Genomic DNA, 19,588 nt, shown 5'->3' with positions numbered 1-19,588 from the left:
GTTTCGATTGATTCAATTATTATTCATCATCTGGAGTTAGTACGTTCATTATTGTTTTATTCAATTTTAACCGTGAACTTGTCTTTCGATATTATTTCAATAGCGTATCGGAATTCCATTCCGCTTGAGGAGATGCCTGAGTTCTGTGTTCTGACAGGTGTTATGTTCTATAATCCACGATATATTAATCAACTGATCATATCAGAGGAACGATCACCATTTGTAAATTTAATAGCCGTAATTATGGCAACATAAACACGTCCATTCAGTGCCCTACGACGATATCAAACTGTCGCCATCACGAAATTCCATAGCTATCATGAAACGTTTGACTTAATCACCCTCTCGAAGTGTCTCTTAATTCCTGAATTAATTCGAGAACCAGTTATAGATCTTCATCACCAGGAGATAGATTATTTAAATACTCCGCTGTTGAAGAATCGTTCAATTATATCGCACGTCACATCCTCTTTGCCTTCACCATTTCAATTAAGAAAGTAGCAACGTGGTATAATGGTCCCACTTTTCTCCTTGTTGAGGAAATATATCAAGTGAAAAAAGTAATGAGGGACAGGTTAAATGGTGTGCCTTATGGAGTTCAAACGTTTCCATTATCTGACGTTTTATCTTCGACGGTGGAGTGGATGGTAATTCGCACGAGGCAGACGTAGATCGGGTGAAAAAAAATCTATTCGCCGTGTGAATGACGGAGATAGAATTAGATAGCCACGACAATTTTGGTTTGGCGTGTGCAGAGATCGGAGGGCTATGGCAAGCGCGAGATAACGAACGATGGCGGCGTTAATTGTGATCGTTAATTCAAGTCACGTCGGAAGGGTTGGCGTCCGGAGCTTATCCCCTCGCTTTGCTGATGGGAAAGAGGAAGAGGAAGAGAGACTGAAATGGGGAGTGACGGGGATGAGAATCATCGATCTCACCGCTACCGGTTTGTCTCATAATATCGTTCTGGTGCGATCTCTCATTGTGAGACACTATTTTTCCTCAAAATCGACGGTGAAATTCTACTGGGGCTTGGGAAAAAGTCGGCTGATAACATCAAAGGCACCAGGCGCTTCGCGGGGACATTATTAATTTGATGGGGCAATTAACGCCCTCGTTGTTCTCCGCAGAATGTCACTTGACATGATGCTTTTTAATTGTTCTCGTACATGAGGTGGTGGGATGTCGTCAAAAATATCAATCATCTCGGTGATTAAATGGCATGTTAATGAGCCGCGCAATTAGGGGATCGGGGATGCTGGAGGGATGGTGTTTCTTGATTGAATAATGGTGGCTGGGAAAGTCAATGGGGAATTTCTCTTGGGGTGGAGAATTTTTTAAGGGCTTCTCCCAGAACTTTTCTTTAGTTTTTTTAAATTTTTATTACCTTAAATTAATTATTTTTTTAGGTGGAAATTTCGGAGGATTGTAATTAGGTGAGGATTCAAATATCGAATTATTATGATCCTGGAATTTTCGTTTTTTTATTTGGATATCACCGGATTTGAATTTAAGACTGAACACCTGCGTTATCTGCAGGAATTCTCGAGAATTTTCCGACTTTTCAAAAATATGAAATTTTTTGAGACAGAATTGAGTGAAAATTTTTCGGTTTCTAGAAGTCATCAAAAAAGGATTTTCTGTTAAGAATTTAATTTTTTCTTGCCTGAAAAAAATCAAAAACCGAGAGGTTCGCAAATAAAACATGTCACAGATATGTCCCCATAAAATCCTGACCGTATCAAACCTGCAGATACCGATTTTGTTATTCGATTTTTTATCGTCCATCCAATTTCCGTAACAGTGACCAAAAATTCAACCAATCCAACCCCGGAAAGAATTTTATGGTGAATTTTGTAGCCTCAAATGATGAAAGAGGCTGACCTACTGGTATTTCCACCAAAGGGATGTTATTTTCAAATCCGTGGAACGGATACAGCCTGTTTCATATACACTGCAGTACAAGGCGCGATAAAACTATAAATCATGGCGCACCAACCATGTAAGTACGAGAATACACAGCGTTTAAGTCTACCGTGACGGATTATAATTTAATACGAGACATGCATAAAAGATCCTCCCGGCATATGCATGAAGCAGCGAAGTGTATACTCAAAAAGATAATTATTTTCGAAAAGAATTGGACTTGAAAAAAAAATCCAGTTGATGCCCCCAAACAAATCGCGTCAAACCCTTTCCCTCGAGTCAATCATAAATTAATTTGAACATCTCGATCCCCCAAATGATTAATCATCATAACAATTTATCAATGAACTATCGAAACGTGCAAAAATTTCGAGAAATTCGGAGTGATGCGCTTGGAAATTTAAAAGAGTATACCTCGAATAAATTTCGTGGATGGAAACAGTGGCTTCCCAAGGATCATTGACGACATGATTACTAAATAATGCGGGCAATGTCATCCGTGTGCGCTCATTGCCATTCCAATGGCTTCCGGAGGTGCATAACCAATATTTAACAGCTATTAGTGCCAAAGAGAATTTACCTTACGGCGTCCATAGGTTCTCCACTCCCATCAGCTCCACCTTTTTCATACCGATTCCCAGCAGTATGTCTCCATCTCTGTCGTTATCCCAGCAGACTACACCATCATCCCCCGTGTCCTGTAACTCTGCAACACAAATTACACGGCATATCTGTTATTGATTTACTGGCAGCAGGTGTCCCGACGAAATGTCCCACCCCTTCCGTCATCCCTCTGGCATGGAAACGTACCTATAAGCCTCTAGTATACGGCAACATCCATCTAGTTAGGATACAACTCGAGATAGACGCATTTCAAATTGCTATCTCCACCTCGTCTTCATCCTTCATCATCCACAGCATCTCGATACCCAGTTTGTGTCAGCATGACTGTCCAAGCCGTTCATTTTTCAATCATTTCGATATTCCAAAAAAATCAGGTCAATGATCAAATGGTGAAATCCGGAAAGACCTAGAACAGAGATGAATTTCTCCAACACGTATGTCTCATCTCGCTGATAAAACTTGGGGAAAATGGATGGGAATTTTTTTCAAAGTAAATTACCAACTCTCGTGATTTTTGCCTCTGGCGTTTGGCCGTTTGAAAAGTTATTTAGAATTTTTGCTATTTGAACGGCAGTCGAAGGGAGACCGTAATGATGCAAAGCTTATTAGTAGTGTTGAGAGTGAAAGGAGGTGGAGATACTTTGGTGTACTCCGAAGGAAGCAAATTGCTTCATAAATAGAAGTGGGTATCTTCAGTGGCAGCGCTCACCCAGGCATCTTACTCTCGGTACGTTGCCGGCTAATGAATGTTGGGAGAGAAGTATATCTGTATGAAACGAAACGTTCCACCAACGAAGTTGAGAGGTATACGTAGTTTTCTGCGCTTGAACCAGACCAATTTATGCGTCTCGGAGTGGTAACGAGGCCAGGAGGTTAGCCCGGGTGAGATTGCATTGGAGATGGCCGAACTCCGGTTCTACCCACACCCTGATGAACAACAAATTCATAATATTTATTAAATATTCACCCATAAAAACCTAAACATACACGTCCAATTGTATCGTACGCTTCTGGCTACCAATGGGCAAAGGAATTATGATTAGACGAGGATTAATTAATGTTTTTGCTAATGGGCCCGAATGTGGTGTTCAAATCGGTTAGAATTTTTTTTTTTTTTTTGCGTTTTTTCGCAGACCGGAGTGAAGGAAAAAGGGGCACTACTCGGGGAGTGGAGATCGTGATAGAAGAGATAGAAGGGGTTGAAAAGTTGGGGATATAAGTGACGCTCCGTCAATATCGGTGGCATTCAAGTCGAGTGCATCCTCGGGACCAGGGCTCACTGATCGATAAAAACGTATTTCAATGGGTACTTGGGTCAGAGGTTGCCTATTGATCTCGTTTATCGAAGTAGGCTAAGATGGGAGTGACGATTTTCATCGCAAACACGTCGCCTTTCAATCAGCCTTTTTAACCTTATTTTTAAAAAATCTCAGGTGCTACTGCACCCTGTAATTAAAAAAATTATGATTCAATATTTTGAAGCTCAATTAATTTTTCATTCAAATTCGATTCAAATCTGGCGCTTCGGGTGGCTTAACCAATGGGGAATCGTGAGGGACATTTCGAGATATCGATAGTTTCGATGTGTATCGTTTTATCGTTTTATCGGGAAAGTTTCACTAAAAAAATTTTCGCATCGGAAAAAATCGTTGGTCTGAATGAAATGATTTTTTTTTCAGATTTCTCGATGAAAATTAATGATGGAAATGATTTATAACGAAGGGAAAAAGTAGATTTGAATTTTTATACTTGTGGAGTCTTATCTGGAAGTTTTTGAATGGAAACAAACGCCCGCTGGTGTTATCCTCGGAATTCAGTCGATACATCGATGTAAGATACTCAGAAATTATGTTGAATTCCTAGATTACCGACTCCGGGGATGATAATGAGGAAAAAAATTTGCGCACAAGTTCGCCGGACCATGACCAGTGGTCGATCAAGACAAACCGATGATTTTTGGAAAAATAATGAATTGAAGAAAAAATCGGCTGAATAATTTTGGAATAAAATAAATTCAGTAGTCATTGATAATTCAATCATTAATTATTATTTAATAATAACAACCAATGATTTATCCACGATAAAATATTAAAATCCTTCCCACATTTATCCTCGCAAAATTCAATTACTGAAAGACTAGTTATTGTATATTTTTGTCATATATTTTTTAAATTAAAATACATTTTTTATTATTTTTTATTATCGCGCATAATTTTCCCAGATTGTGACGAGTCATTGACGTTACATATTAAAAAAAAATAAAGCGATATCCCGGTGGAATTCTTGGTGAAGAAAAATTATCCAACACTTACCTCGATCTGTTATTAAGTCATCATTCAGTTCGCTGAGTTGAATGATTAAGTGCTTTACAATGATCATACGCTCGATAAAACAACGAGGAAAAGTGAGTTTTCGGTGAGTTTGACTCGTCGGCCCTGCAGCGAAATAGCGCAATCCCCTGTCTTACATACATAAACACATTTCCACATATATACCTTAAATATTGACAGCTAGCCTTGAAGTTGACGTCTTTCGTTGATGAAAATGAAAAGGAGGTCATACTGCACCCCCGAAAATTGGTTTTGTTGAGCTAGACGAAGGGATGGAATTGTTGTGCGCTTGCGTGAGAAGTTTGACCCGAAAGACAATGCAATATTGTATCGACAGGATGCAATAAAAACAATTCCGAGGTGATGAGCCTCGAGCTATTGTCATGGCACAACGAAAAGGGTAAATTGGCAGCGATAACGGATTGTATGTTCGAGGGTTACCTTGGTGACAGCGACCCCTCGTCCCCTGATCAATTATTCCATCAATTCCACCCAACAAGACTAAACTTCCACCCACTCCCCCATCACTCCAGTTCCCTCCACCTGATGATGTTCCCATGCCAAATAAGAGATAGCTCCCACCACTGAAATAATCATTTCCTCAGCTACACCTACAGTTTTTGCAAGTTGTTTTCAACAGTTGTAATGCCCGACACCATGAATATCCGATTGAAAAACCCAGAAACTAGAGATACCTCGTCATTCGGCTACTTCTTCTCCACAGATGTGCTCCTCCTGCAGTTCATTGGTGCCTCTTCCATCGTTGACATATTCAAGGATTCACCACGACAAGAGCGATGGTGGGAAGTCATTGCCTTCATCTTCGGCATCACCATTCCGAGTTTTGTGCTGTTCTGTGAATTCGTGAGTGTATATTTGGCAGCTCAGAAGGATCTCAATTACATGGTTGAAGCCTTAACAGCGACCTTCTCAGGTCTGCTGAGCATCATGAAAGTGAGTCCAAGTAGTAGCAACCCATGGTACATGTCTGGATTTTGATTAATATAAATTTATCGAGGGGATACGACTGTGGACTCACAGAGTTGAGATTTATAATCTTTTGCATGATCTGTCGAAATTGTGGGAGTCAGCAAGACAGAATGACCTCGTAACGTTGGACATGATTAAAACGGCTGAAAGAACCAAACTCATTCGGTTCTATTACTGCTGCGTTGTTATTATCCTTGCGTTATCTTATTGCCTCCGTCCGTACATGTGAGTAGATTCTTATCACGATCATCTGATCTCTGTACTAATTTCGTCTGTTGTAGATTACTCATCAGTCACTGCTTACGCAACACCAACGAAACCTACGATTTCTCTATATCGATTTATCCCGCGACTTATCCGTTCTTCTACGGAGAATACACACGGTATCTGATTTGTCTCGGTTATGAAGTAATCGTTATGATTTGCGTTATATCTTATTGGATTACGTGTGATGGTCTCTTCGCTCAAATTACAATGCATCTGTCGTTGCAATTTGAAGTGAGTATTCGTGTACTTTAATTATTCAGTCATTAGTTCGGATTTATTGATATCAGATATTGGCTGAGGAGCTGGCGCGAATCGGTAGGATCGAAACGAGTCAAGTCAAGGATGATGACGATGCTAGGAGGCTAGCTGCTCTTGCTGAAAGACACAGTGATATGTTTTCGTGAGTATTGGCATACCAACTGGTGATCGTTAATCGATAAATTCAGATACGTGGATTTGTTCTACTAGACATTGCTTTGTAGCTGAGGAGTTCTTCAATCCGATAATATTTCTAACTGTTTTGATTAATGGGGCTCATTGTTGCTTCTGTGTGTACAGCTTGGAGAAGGTAATGTTGAATTTGAAAAGAGATATTGAATATTAGGAATTTCTACTTTGGCATTGACAGCAGATCTGTTGATCGAAGATCGGTTGATCGATTGGCGATCATCAATTACCGATCATCATTCATTAACCGGTGATCATTCAATCCTAATAAGTGAACAACTCAGTTCATTATTTTTATAAACTGAATTCAACTGCTGAAACCGATTTCTTTTCGGACAAACATCAATCTCATTTTTTGCAGGAAATATCAAACGGAAATTTAAACGAGATAATGAAGAATCTTTTTCACACAATGGCGCTTTCCGGACAAACAGTGGTATATTGTGGTTACGCTGATCGTCTGACTTATCAGGTAATGTCTCCCCTGATTGAAGGATTCGGTTAATTCCACAGCCGCAGCATCCAAATCTGCCGATAATAATATCTCAGTAAAAAATTAATATCCCAAATTAAATTTTCCTTGATCAATCGCAGAGTGCAAAAATCAGTGACGCTATTTATAATTCCCATTGGATGGATAAGAGTAAAAAATTCAAGTTGACATTACTGACAATGCTGATGCGTGCACAGAAGGAATATGTGTACACATCGTATGGTCTCATTACCCTCAATCTCCAGCGAGTAACAACGGTGAGTACAGTAATAGAATTTTATCCCGATGCTGATGGATTTTCTCAATATGAACACCGTAGATCGCCAACGCTGCTATGAGGTACTTCACCCTCTTACGAAGCATGCCGTAGCATCATTCGATTGAACGACCTTCATTACTCTTACAATCCATCGTATGATGAAAGGAATGATCAATTTGCCCCGCCAACAGCACTGATTAACCCGAATGAGAAATTCCATCGAGATAATCGACTAATTATTTACAGCCACTTTGATTGACCTTTCCTTTTGATTACTGATACATAACTACAAAAGAACGTTATGTCTTCAATCATCACGAAGATGCATTCTCATATTCTTGGAACAATTACCCGAGTGCGCAGATTGTTTTACCACGGAATAATGAAGAATTAATAAAATCGTTATCGAGAATTAAGGAAGGATTGTCTATTTCCGTACTTTCTCTCAGTTATAATCTCACTTTGATTTACAAACCCTCGGCTTTCATACAAATATACTTATTCGATGAACTCCTTCATCATCCCAATGTACAAGGAACATAATGATGTTTCGTTATAACTATTATTTCAATTGAAACTCGTATTCTATCATTAAAATTCCTTTGATTGTGCACGGGGCAACTTCCTTCGTCACGCATTAGGTAGAGTGGTGATGGAAGCTGTCTTACGCTCTAAATCCACAAGTGAAAAGTCGAAAACTGGAGAAATTCACCTACCATAAAATCTCAGCTTTCATAAAATATGAATAGCCTATTCTTTCAGCTCTTCACCTTTCATTTCAGTCTTCCATATTCTGAAATTAGTTATTTTTAAAACATTCCATACAAATAATTAAATTTAGTCTTACTACTCGTTCGTTGATGTGGGTATATACAGATTTATCCATTAGTCCGGTCTCATCGATATTGCTGGGGTATCAATCTATCGACAAGTCGCTATAAATTATTGAAAAACTTTTTAATCATTGAAACAGCATTCGCATCGATGCTGCCATCGCACTCTCGGGCGAATGAATCGGTTATTTTACAATAGGTATTCAGTAAGTTGAACTGTGAACAGTACAGCCACATCTCGATGAACTGATTTTAATACTTTTTGGAAATACATTTTTCAAACGCATGAGGATTGCACTCATCGATCCACTCATTTTCGAAGCTCCTCGCTGTTTCCGTGAAGAATCTTCTTGGAAGTTTGGTGGCTCTCGAAATCCTAATCAAGATAACTACTCAGCGTGAACATTGAAGAATGCCCACGAAGAAGAATGAGTTAATTTCAAGGTTCATCACTTACCCACATCACCTCAAGAAATCTAGAACCATCAGATTCAGTAATAACGTATCACCGATTGATCAACGTCGTGAAAATCGAGTCGTTGCTAGACGATAGTCCCTGAATACCATCTCAAAACGTATGAAAGGATCAATTGTTATTAGACTAATTGTCTAATGAATTTACCAAAGACTTGCTACGATTGATCGTAAAATGACGAATACCTGAAGCTTTCTGGTTAACGATTGAACACACCTTTATCATCTCAACTTACGTATAGCTGATATTTGCATATTAATCTTACATTGAATGATAAATAGATCATTGTCTGGTTGGATGATACACTTGATTCGGCGTTAGCGGGCAACAGAGCGTGTACCCACACACAACATTTTCTTGAAGGCCAGACGGAATTCCGGTGAGAAGATTGTATAAATAATGGGATTTAGGGTACTATTGAAATAACCTAGCCATAGAAAGAAACTAGCTAGCAGCTCTGGTGGATAACAAACAGTACAGATAGCTTGGAGTAGGGTAACAAGGAAGAAAGGAAGCCAACATGCCACGAAGGCACCTGTAATAATGGCAAGCGTCTTAGCTGCCTTTCTCTCACGCTTTGCCTCAATTGTTTTTGTGTTAAGTTGCGGCTGCGAACTTTGCACCACAATTGCTGTTGATGCCGTTGACATTATAGTACCCATTGTCGTTGTTATCGTCGTTGATACCGATGCCGCTTGGATCGGTGTTATGCCATCGTACGATGTCTTTTCGGGAGACGCTGATGAATTTTCTGGTGTTGATCGGGTTATTGTGAAAGCGGTGGACTCCTCCAGTGGTCTGTATCAAATAAATCGAGGACATTTACCTTATCTCGGGTAGTTTTTTTCAATTTTATCAATAACTTGGGCATTCAGCGGTTATCAGGTGGACATTGTGGGAAAAAAATCAATGGAATTGATGTGTCACCTGCGTCTGACGAGTTTGAGAAGTCCATTCCCCTGTCGGGACTGATGGACTTTTGCTCCGGGGCGTTTCCGTATCCGCCTTCTTGCTGCTTGGAATATTCTCCAATATAAGAACAGAATAGCTAAGAGTGGCACATAAAATGTGGCACACGTGGCGAAAATCTGTGGATATGGGAGAATTTATTTTTTAGATACCATTGAGACATCGGTCGTGAGTTTTTCTTGCCTGATATGCGGGATCTTGGGAAACTAGACACTTTCCCTGGGCAATGCGCTCCATGTAAGCTGGATCCTTCCATCCAAATTGAGGCGCCAGTGAGACTCCTAGAGATACAAGCCACACACCTACAATTAAGAGGGATATTCTTCTTGGAGTCCTTCCCTGAAAGAAAAATTGGTGTTTTATTTTTAAATGTTGAAAGTTCATTCACCAATGAAAAGAGTTTTTCTGTTTTTAACTCTGAAATCGACAGAATGTTGGTTAAAGACCAAATTGTAATTATCTCCATCCCCTTTACGATCCATTTATTTTCGTTTCAATGCTTTCGCATTAATTCCACAATTTTTCATTACGAATGTACTTTTTACACGCGGTTTTTAATGAATCGTAAAGCTTACGTTCCGCTTTTTTCGTGGACGAAACATTTTTAGAGAAGAAAAATATTAAAATGTCAATCTCCGTTTATTGTTAATTTACGAAAAAAAAAAAAATCGATTGGATATTATATCCCCGACTTGGGCCTATCACATTTATTAAAAAATCTTCTGCATAATGTTTGAATCCATTTCTTAAAAAAAATGAATTATTCATAAAAAAAATGATAGCGAGGGGTGAAAAGGAAAATGAAAAATGTTTATGACAGGCGATGGGATATAAATGACTCTCGGTAAATATGGACTACAAAACTCATAAGATCATGACGTTCTGATGACATGTCAATATTTGTTACCGCCATTGGTGGAACCGGAGACGCGGTAATGCATCGGTCAAGGAATAGTTTGCGCTTGTCCGACGGCGCATCAACTCCATGAAATTAACATAAACAAATATGTAACCTGAATATAATTAAGATCCGTCACTGCCCAATATCTGTCAACAGCAATTGCCACCAGATGCAGTATTGACGCTGTGCAACACAGAACATCACTGCTCGTCCATATGTCACATAGTTCAGGACCTAATGACCATCCCGAATTTACCTGTCACATGAAAAAAAAAGAGAAATTCACAAAAATTATCTGAACAATTATATTCACGTGTAAAACTGTGAGAATTATCTCCCAATCCCATGGAAAATACATTTCAACTCCTAATCAAACGGGATTGAATAAAAAAAATAATTTATAATCATTTATTTATAAATAAAAAGGGAATATCGTTTCCTATTTTTAATCTCTTCATTTGCAGAGCGATCGGCGCTCTTGACGTATTATTTACAGAAAGGCTTTGTTGATCCGGTGGAATTAAAGCTCTGGTATTGAAAAAAAAAATGTAACATTTGATATTTTCAGGGGTGAAATATTAAAATGGGAGCCTCTGGGGTCACTATTTACCCACGTTCTATTCAATAAAAAATATTCTGTTGGATAAGTCAATAATAATCGGTTGTTCCATAACGTATTTGTTTAAAGTATTTATTATTTCTAGAATCTTCTGGTTGAGGGAGTAGAAAACAGGTCGAACCAATTGAAATATGAAATGTCATCTCGACTTTTCAATACCATGCCCTCCATAAATTCCTAAATTCACCAGAAAACTAATAGAAAGTTCAATAGAAATCCAATATAATTGTCCAGGGAATTCCGTAAACGCGTCAGCGAAATGAATCATCAACTGAACAACTGAAGTTTCGAAAACTTTAGCAATCACTTCATTATTCTCAAATCCACGGTTGGAGCAGATGATGACATGAATTTGCAATTTACGTCTGACTTTACGAGTCCCCTGAGATTATACATGCATTTTTCTGAAATGTCCTCACATTTAGTTTTTAATTTGTCAACTGATAAAGTACTTTTTTATACGTGAACATTTTTTTTTTACGATAACAGAGTTTTATGCCGAGTGGAAAAGTCGCCGTAGGGGTTCACGTACAAGACAGAAGTTTGATTAATTATTTCTCGAGAAAGAAATCCAGAAAGGGGTCTAACGAGCGTCATAAATTCTATTACAACGTCCGATATAAATTCAGTGATATACATTCAGTTCATATACCTCGTAAACAGCGCTGAGCGGCATAACCAAACAGGCGACCATGAGATCAGCTACCGCAAGACTGATGATGAGGTAATTTGCAACGGATTGTAAATTTCTGTCCAGCAGAATGGCGGCTATAACGAATACATTTCCTGAAACAAATTGTTCAACTCCTTAACGCCTCTATAAAACGTTCGTTGGGGGTTGGCGCATTCTTTTTCAATTCTCCTTCGGCATTAAAGAGGATAATATTGAGGATGTCTCGGGTAGTTTCAAAGAGTCCTTGCATAAGATGAAAAAACTTGAGTACAGTTTACGTGACAATTCCCATTTTCGTGAGGTGAAAAGCTTTTACGATCGTTTCCTGGGAAATTCGAGAGAAACTCAGGCAAGTGATGGATATTTTGCTTTTATCTTTTAAATATTACTATATTGCAACATAATTTTCATCGAGCTGAGGATGTTTTCAGATTATCGGTGGAGGGAGAATGAAAGGAGAATGAAAGGAGAATTTATTATTATCATGTGGCAAGTATCGGTAAATCTCGAGATTGGAAAATTAAATATTCCAGGGATTTTCTCGTTGAATCATCCCAAAATCTTTAAGTTGTTGCTTTCTGCATTTATTTATTCGGGAAAAATTATGAAAAATCAGAGGAATTCTGGGAAGACTTGAAAATTCATGACATTTTACTCCTGAATATTCATGTTTCGTTGAATACTCAATCGAGTTGTGAAATGTTCATCTAAGTTTCGCTAAAAAGTGATGAATATTCCTGAATTCTACCTACGACTCCATTTTCGTAATCATTTTTTACTCAAAAAATTCGATTCAATGCCGCTTTCACGGAAATTACGGTCGAATTTTCCGGGGAACTAACAGACGATGGCTGAAAGACTTCTTACATCAGTCGGTATGTAATTTTCCCATCGATTTTGTCCCCATGAAAACTTCAAAGAGACGAAGTAAAATTTCAAGATGCGCACAAGATCCTCGAAAAAATTAGACTTTCACTTGCTCGAGGGATTTTTCTCCGGCCCTCAATAATTTAATCAATAATAAATTAAATTAAAATAAATTAAAAGTAATTGTCCGGATAGTCAGCCGTAATATTCGTTATTTAGAGAAATTTAAAGTTTCGTAATTGATAAAATTATTCCAACAGCTGTTGCATAGTTTCCAATTCATATTCACTCATTAAAACTATTCAAATTGGCACTCTGATTCTAGCATTATTCCCCTCCCATTAAATTACTCCCTCATTTAATTCCACAAAAGAGTTCTCCACGCAAATTATAATTGATGCAAACTCGTCATGTACTAATTCTCAAATCAAATTTATCAATTTAATAAACGTACATCATGATCTCAAATATTTAAATTACGACTAAAAAAATTCGCAAACCAAAATTTTTTAATTAGAATCTCACACCTCTAGGTTCCAGTGTAAATGACGGTTAATCTGGCCGGCAATTGTAAACACAATTTACTATTTCTCAGAGTAATTTAATCTACGTTTTTTTACGCTCAACGCGATAAAAGATAATTAGGATAGAGAGCGCCTAGAATAAACCGCGAGAAAAAACTGATTACATAATACTCTCATTTCTCAAAATCTATATGTATCCCTCTAAAAAAAAGATTAATAACAATCAGTGGAATTATCCAAAGACACGCGCCACATAATCATCCCCTAAGCAATATTATCAAAATTATGATTATCAAAATCCAATTCCAATCATCACCTGAAAATCGGTCAATTGAAAAAATTTTTTTTTAACTTTTTAAATAAATAATAAAAATATACATTGAATATTGAATTTTAATTGAATAAAATATACATTTTATATAATATATTATAACTTTAATGGAAAAAAAAATTAAATATTTGTCTAAAGAGGATTGCATGCTTTTTTTTTCTTTCACCGTATGCCATGAAATACGCGCGCGTTAATACCTAGTAATATAAAATTTTCATGTCTTCCAATCACTGATAGTATTGATTATTGGAGATAATAATGAACTAACCGACAATAGTAACGAGGATGAGAAGCCCGAGGAAAACACCAGTGAGCACCATGGTAACCTCTTCCAGCAGCAATCCATGGCCGGTGGTTGTTCTGTTCCCAGTAGAATGAGTAGCCATTGTTGATACCCTTCTCAATCTTCATTACTGTCTGAAGGGATCAGTCGTGACAGCGTAAGGAGTCTTTGAATAATTCTGAAGAGGATGTACACGATGAGGCCCGTGCCCATTTCTCACCATCATCTGCATAAATTGGTTATTGAATAGTTGCTGTTTTCCAGTCCATCTCCAGCCCATACTGCATTATTCTCCACAACTACTGATTCCATTTGATGTATTTCATGCTCCATGGCTAGTCGAGGTGAATTTCCCTATCATCTGGCCAACTCGTTCTGGATTCATACCTCTTCCCGCTCTCGATTTTTCTTCTCTCCTGCAATCGGAATTTTCATCCCGATATCTCCATATTTCTGCCATTCTCAGGGGCGCCTGATGATCCATACGTTGAGTTCATGGATGTCAGTATCTGCTGAGGAAAATTGATTGTTATGATATTACTCATTGGTACTATTACTCTCGACCCTCGACACTCCGAGAAAACATTATTTCTGCCAAGGATCCATTTACTTCGTATCTACTATATATTTGTTATTTTTTTTTTCAGATAATGATCATGTATCAGATGTCCTTGAAGTTTGGATAAACTCCACTGATTATTATTAATTTTCTTTGAATTAAATCATTTGATATTTAAGTACTGAATAATTAATCTTCAAATATCGAGAAAAAATTACCGGAATTCTTCATCACTGGTAATGACTGGAGGGAATTTATTCAAGGTCATAGCCAACGTAATCATTTTCTGGAGCAATATGATTATCATCATTGACACTTGGTCGATATCGCCTGGAGCTGACGCCCCTGATTTTTATGAGAATATATATTTTTGTTGAGTAAATGGATCATTGAGATAATCTTTTTTTTTTCTCAGTGAATTGTTTGGAAAATAAATTTTTCCGTCTTTTTCATTTTCGATTCCTCCCTCGTCGACTAATTCTGTCAAAGGCTGCTGTCAAGGGGAAAATATTACGGAGTTAAACAGTAATTGACATAATATCGCTGAAATTTTGGGACATCGGTATCGAATAGGTCACAGGAGTCGATGGAATTTCATTAGGTTTCATGCTGTGACAATTCATGTGGTCACAGGATTAAAAATTTGACATGTTGGGTTGACCACATGAATAGGGACATATTTGGCGGTTTCAGGGTTATGAATATTCCGATAATCTTAGATTCCTGACATTTTGAACGAGAGTGATAACATATCGAAGGAAATTACGGCGGTTGGAGATTCTCTGATAGATACCTCCATAACTGTCAATATTTGACACCATTGACAAAATTATGAATTGATAAAACGTGCAATGGCATATATTAAAAGTTTCCGTCATAAATTCTCTGAAATTTTCGAGAATATCTGGCATTTTATAAAACGAAAAATTACTCATGTAATGTATGTTGACAGAATTGACATGGCAGGTAAAATTCTACCGATTATAAATTTTAATGTCAATTGAAAGAATTTGATATATCGTGCAAGTGATCGAAATTCGTTTGGGAATTTTTTATGAAAATTGACACTTGCTGTCAAAATTTGGGATGGAAAATATTGAACTGTCAAAGTCTTTCATGTTTTAAATTTTCTGTGCATTCGCAGTGAGAAGATCCTCAAATTATTATCAAAATATGACTTTAGTTTTTGAATGATGATATAGTAAAACATTTATCATTGTTTGACGGATTCTGCCGGATACGCCATGATCTGTCATATAATGACATTTATTTGGAAATATCTCTGATGATCGATAATTTTGGCGATAAGGGGGCCGAACATCCTTAATGTCCTTGAATAATAGTCAACATATCTCATCATTTACCAAATGGTGGGATAATAGGAAAAGCAATCTCGCGTTGACAGTCGCGATCATATGTCATCATGTGTCAAACGGGGAACACCCAGCGACATATGACGACAAATTCGGATGAATTCAGCAGAAATTGACAGATTGCGAGCGATTTTTTTACTTCATGACACACATATTGTAAAATCACAATATGCCCTGTCAATTCCCGACCGGAACTGTCAAATACCGCCACATGACATATTCTAATCCTTTACCCGCACGAATCTTTGGAGACCGCGTTAAAAAAAATTCCGTTAAATATCTCGGAAATGAACAGAAATACAAAAAATTTCGTAGATATCTCTTTTGTAGAGCAACATGTGGTCTGGAAAAAAGATCTTTTCAAAAATTTCGCTATCTCTTCTCGGTTGGCAGGTATTCATGAATAATCGAACTACGCCAAACTCATTGTCTCAGTTTACCAATTAGCAATGAATTTTCAATAAAAATTTGTTAGAAGCTGTCCACTCGATTTTCACTCGCGATACAAAGAAGACTAATGAGGAAAAGAGGATCAAAGGCTTCTCAATTTCTCCTTAATCTACGTCTTAAGACTATTTTCTTCAATGCAAGCAATCCCTATCAAGATAACTACAACATAATTATCGTTCAGGCTGAGGAGTTGATCAACTAATCGAATCGTCAGCTACGATGGGAGCATTCACGAACTAGAACCAGAATTTATAATCGAATAAATCACGAACAGTCAAATACAAATATAATCTCATGCATCACTTACTGTGGCAGCGTGAATTCTCATATTCACCTATTGTTCCACTCCATCTAAATTCGGTCACGATTTTTCAACTTTTTTGTTATCGAGATAACAAAAGGAGCCTAAAAGTGTATCAAGGACAAATTTTCCTTCTCTTTTTAAAATGGCGGCACTCGCTAAAAAAAAGAAATTTAACACAGAATACCGAAGAATTTTTTAATGCTATTTGGTGATTGTCAGTTGTACAATTGGTAATTACTTTATTGGAATAATTCTCAGGGGAATGAGCGATGGTACGCGGGTCTGTGAGAGAGGAGAGTGAAAAGGTCTCAAATTGATTAAAGGCATTGACTTTCATTGAATAATTTATCCACGGTGCTGAGGGAGATCTATCACTATCAATCAGCGAATATTCTCCGGCATTTTGCACGGAATTATCCCTTTGGCAAATATCTTATTATGATTAATGAGTAGTTACGGCAATTGCTTTGAGGGAATGTAAATAAATGCTCATGTTTTGTGAAGCAACAATGTCCAACGGCCAATCTACACACCATCAACACTTCCAATGATAACATTGCGGGATAAATTTCATCGATGATAACGATTCCATGCATGATTATCGTCAGGAAATCAACATTATTATTTCAATGATTTGACTCAAAAAAGGGAAAACATTCACAATAGGAGAACAATCCACATTATCAAACAAATCATCGTAACATTACATGCTCCTCATATCATTTATTTACACATAAAAAACATGAGATTAATTGATAACATATAGAAAAACACCTAGTGAAAAAAATATATATCAAATTACACTTGTTTATCTTCTGAATTAACTGATGAATTGTTTGTTTATCACTCGTAAAATAATTAAAATTATTTTCATTCACCCACTGGATTTTTCGGTGAATATTTTACTGCGTATTGTTTCACTTGATTTTTTTCAAACTACAAATCGTGCCGATATGATTGACAGTTTGTATCACAAATTGAATATTGAGAGTAAATTGTTTTTATATAGTTTTTATAGTTTATGGAAATGTTGGATCTGTTAGTCGGGGGTGGGAATATTTTTTGATGATTTATCGGGATGAATTTATCGGTGAATTTATCGGGGGTAAATGATACGGATATGTGAAGGATGCTTTGTATACACTGGACCAAGTGGAAAGAAACACAGACGAAACCCGAGTGCACGATATCACAGGGTGGAAAGGGGGTTTATAGGGGAGCGCCGCGCATGCGCTTGTGGGGGGTGTTGGCTTTTCCGTTTCCGTATTTTCTTTACATCCGTGGATTTTCCACTATTCCCCTCATCACATTATTTTCTCCAACTATTTCGGAGAACAATAAGGCGATTTATTTCACCCGCATGATGAAAAAATCCTCTATTTCTCACCCCAAAATAAGTAATGACTTCGCCAAAATACCATTTATCTTTCTTATTTCCACACGGAGGAGATCATTCCAATAGTTAATTAAGACATTGACAATTATTGGAGAAATATTGGTGATCATTTTTTGAATTGTTTCATCGGATCTCTCATTTTTCCGGGGTCGTCGTTTCATTAGGATTATCATTTTATAAAGCGACAGTATTTAGAATAATTTATGGATTTAATTGCCGGAATTGGTAATTATTGTAACGGGTGGGGGCGGCTTTCTGTAATTGAAATTTGAGGGGCTATTTTTGAACGTAATTGGGTGATTGCGTTGTTTATGGCAGGAAACGTGCGAAATACCAGTCGATATAACTTTTCGGCTGTTGATCGGTTTTTTTTTTTTCGCTACCGCCAATTCGCCCTGATGAACACCAACCGTTTCCCTAATTGGGGAGGGCTGGCATTCCTCTATCTCCATTAGCAGTATTGATCCAGGCCGCCTGCTGGTAAGAAAATTTAATTTCTATTGTACCGACATTGTCGGACCGGCAAAGGATTTGAAAAAAGGAATGATGAAAAAAGTTGCGTTTTGTTTCTTACTTTTTCGTTTCTTTTGACGTGATGAGCTTCTATTTCCGTCAATGTCCCAGTTAATTCCACCGTTTCTGGTCCAGTCGGACTCATCGGTCTTCAGAGATAACCAGCAATGCGCAATTCGATTTTCTACTGGGTGATCCAAGGGTGGGAAGGTGAACCTTTGAAAAATTTCCAGTCAATAATTATTTTAAAAAATTAAAATTACTACTTGGAGGTAATCTATTGTTCCTAGAAGCTGTTGTATAGTTTTTCATTCACGTTTACTCATTAAAACTGTTCAAACTGACACTCTCATTTTATAATTACTTCGCTGTCTCGTATTTCGTTAGCGTCGCCTCCACCTGAATACTTTAGTATTTTAAATTTTATTGAGTTACCGTCGATTTTATGCAATTAAGAAGCCTTTCGAGAGACTAATTGATCATTCATCTGTTTGTCAAGTTTGGAATTGAAAAAATATTCAAGGCAATTCATTGAGGAACATGAAGTAACTTGAGGCTTTCGATTGGTATCAACTTTCCTTTTATTCAAACTTTCAACGAAGTTTAAATTCTGGATGGAATGGGCTGATGTCCTGGGAATTTACTTACGACTTTATCAGATCTGATAGATCTTTGACAGGTCATTATCTCGATGCCATTCATCCAGATACATTTTCATGCTTGAAGAACCTGCAGCATCTCGATTTGAACAGTAATGAGGTCACAGGCTTCAGCATCAAGAGCCTCAATGTTTCAGTGAACTGAGTAAACACTGCAAACATTGAATCTAAGTTTCAATATCATCAGCACCGCCTCTGGCATCTTCAATGGATTAATTAATTTGAAAACGTTCATTTTGATCGAAACCTGCGATGTCGATAAATTCGTCCTGTACACGGACCGAATACTCAATTAAATTTACGGAAGAATTCACGTAATCCCTGCGAGGGAATCGTTTTCCGGATATTTTTTATTGGAATTGAAGAGAGGAAATCTGACACGCCCGGTGAATTTTCACACTGAGAAGAAATATTACTTCCACTGAATTAATTTACTTCTGCTCCGGGAAAAATCGATGGTGAAGAATAAATCGGGAAATACGATTTATTACAAGTAATTTACGCTCACATTTTTTTATCCTAT

The 19,588-nt window shown here is 37.4% G+C and overlaps 2 protein-coding genes across 4 annotated transcripts; one reads left to right on the top strand and one right to left on the bottom strand.

The window, feature by feature from the left end:
* The first annotated feature begins 5,537 nt into the window (after positions 1–5,537).
* On the top strand, positions 5,538–7,708 carry LOC105268023 (odorant receptor 82a-like). The gene is made up of 8 exons (XM_011307255.1): positions 5,538–5,834; positions 5,899–6,095; positions 6,152–6,368; positions 6,425–6,537; positions 6,606–6,705; positions 6,946–7,056; positions 7,179–7,334; positions 7,397–7,708. Exons 1-8 carry the CDS (start codon positions 5,538–5,540, stop codon positions 7,445–7,447), a joined length of 1,242 nt encoding a protein of 413 aa, XP_011305557.1. The 3' UTR covers positions 7,448–7,708.
* Positions 7,709–8,843: 1,135 nt separating this feature from the next.
* 5-HT1B (5-hydroxytryptamine (serotonin) receptor 1B) lies at positions 8,844–17,886 on the bottom strand. 3 transcript variants are annotated; one of them, XM_011307173.1, is made up of 8 exons: positions 17,300–17,886; positions 14,032–14,323; positions 13,797–13,941; positions 11,786–11,919; positions 10,627–10,770; positions 9,797–9,952; positions 9,572–9,732; positions 8,844–9,442 (listed from the first exon to the last, which is right to left on the bottom strand). In XM_011307173.1, exons 3-8 carry the CDS (start codon positions 13,912–13,914, stop codon positions 8,962–8,964), a joined length of 1,194 nt encoding a protein of 397 aa, XP_011305475.1. In that variant the 5' UTR covers positions 13,915–13,941; positions 14,032–14,323; positions 17,300–17,886; the 3' UTR covers positions 8,844–8,961. The 3 variants fall into 3 exon arrangements, with proteins under 3 accessions (XP_011305475.1, XP_011305473.1, XP_011305474.1); XM_011307171.1 differs by having other exon boundaries at positions 13,797–14,323; XM_011307172.1 differs by having other exon boundaries at positions 13,797–14,320.
* Positions 17,887–19,588: the final 1,702 nt, after the last annotated feature.

The sequence above is a fragment of the Fopius arisanus genome, unplaced genomic scaffold, assembly GCF_000806365.1.
Source record: "Fopius arisanus strain USDA-PBARC FA_bdor unplaced genomic scaffold, ASM80636v1 scaffold00052, whole genome shotgun sequence".
Taxonomy (NCBI): Eukaryota; Metazoa; Arthropoda; class Insecta; order Hymenoptera; family Braconidae; genus Fopius; species Fopius arisanus.
Note: the sequence above shows the minus strand (reverse complement) of the source record. Positions and strands in the feature narration are given on the sequence as shown.

Excerpts from the sequence above, each read along its gene's own strand:
- LOC105268023 (XM_011307255.1), top strand. The coding sequence starts at position 5,538 with ATGAATATCCGATTGAAAAACCCAGAAACTAGAGATACCTCGTCATTC. Across the intron at positions 6,538-6,605 it reads AGACACAGTGATATGTTTTC|ACATTGCTTTGTAGCTGAGG; the intron begins GTGAGTATTGGC and ends TTGTTCTACTAG. Across the intron at positions 7,057-7,178 it reads CTGATCGTCTGACTTATCAG|AGTGCAAAAATCAGTGACGC; the intron begins GTAATGTCTCCC and ends GATCAATCGCAG.
- 5-HT1B (XM_011307171.1), bottom strand. The coding sequence starts at position 13,914 with ATGGCTACTCATTCTACTGGGAACAGAACAACCACCGGCCATGGATTG. Across the intron at positions 10,771-11,785 it reads CGCTCAGCGCTGTTTACGAG|GTAAATTCGGGATGGTCATT; the intron begins GTATATGAACTG and ends TTCATGTGACAG. Across the intron at positions 9,733-9,796 it reads CCCAAGATCCCGCATATCAG|ATTTTCGCCACGTGTGCCAC; the intron begins GCAAGAAAAACT and ends CCATATCCACAG.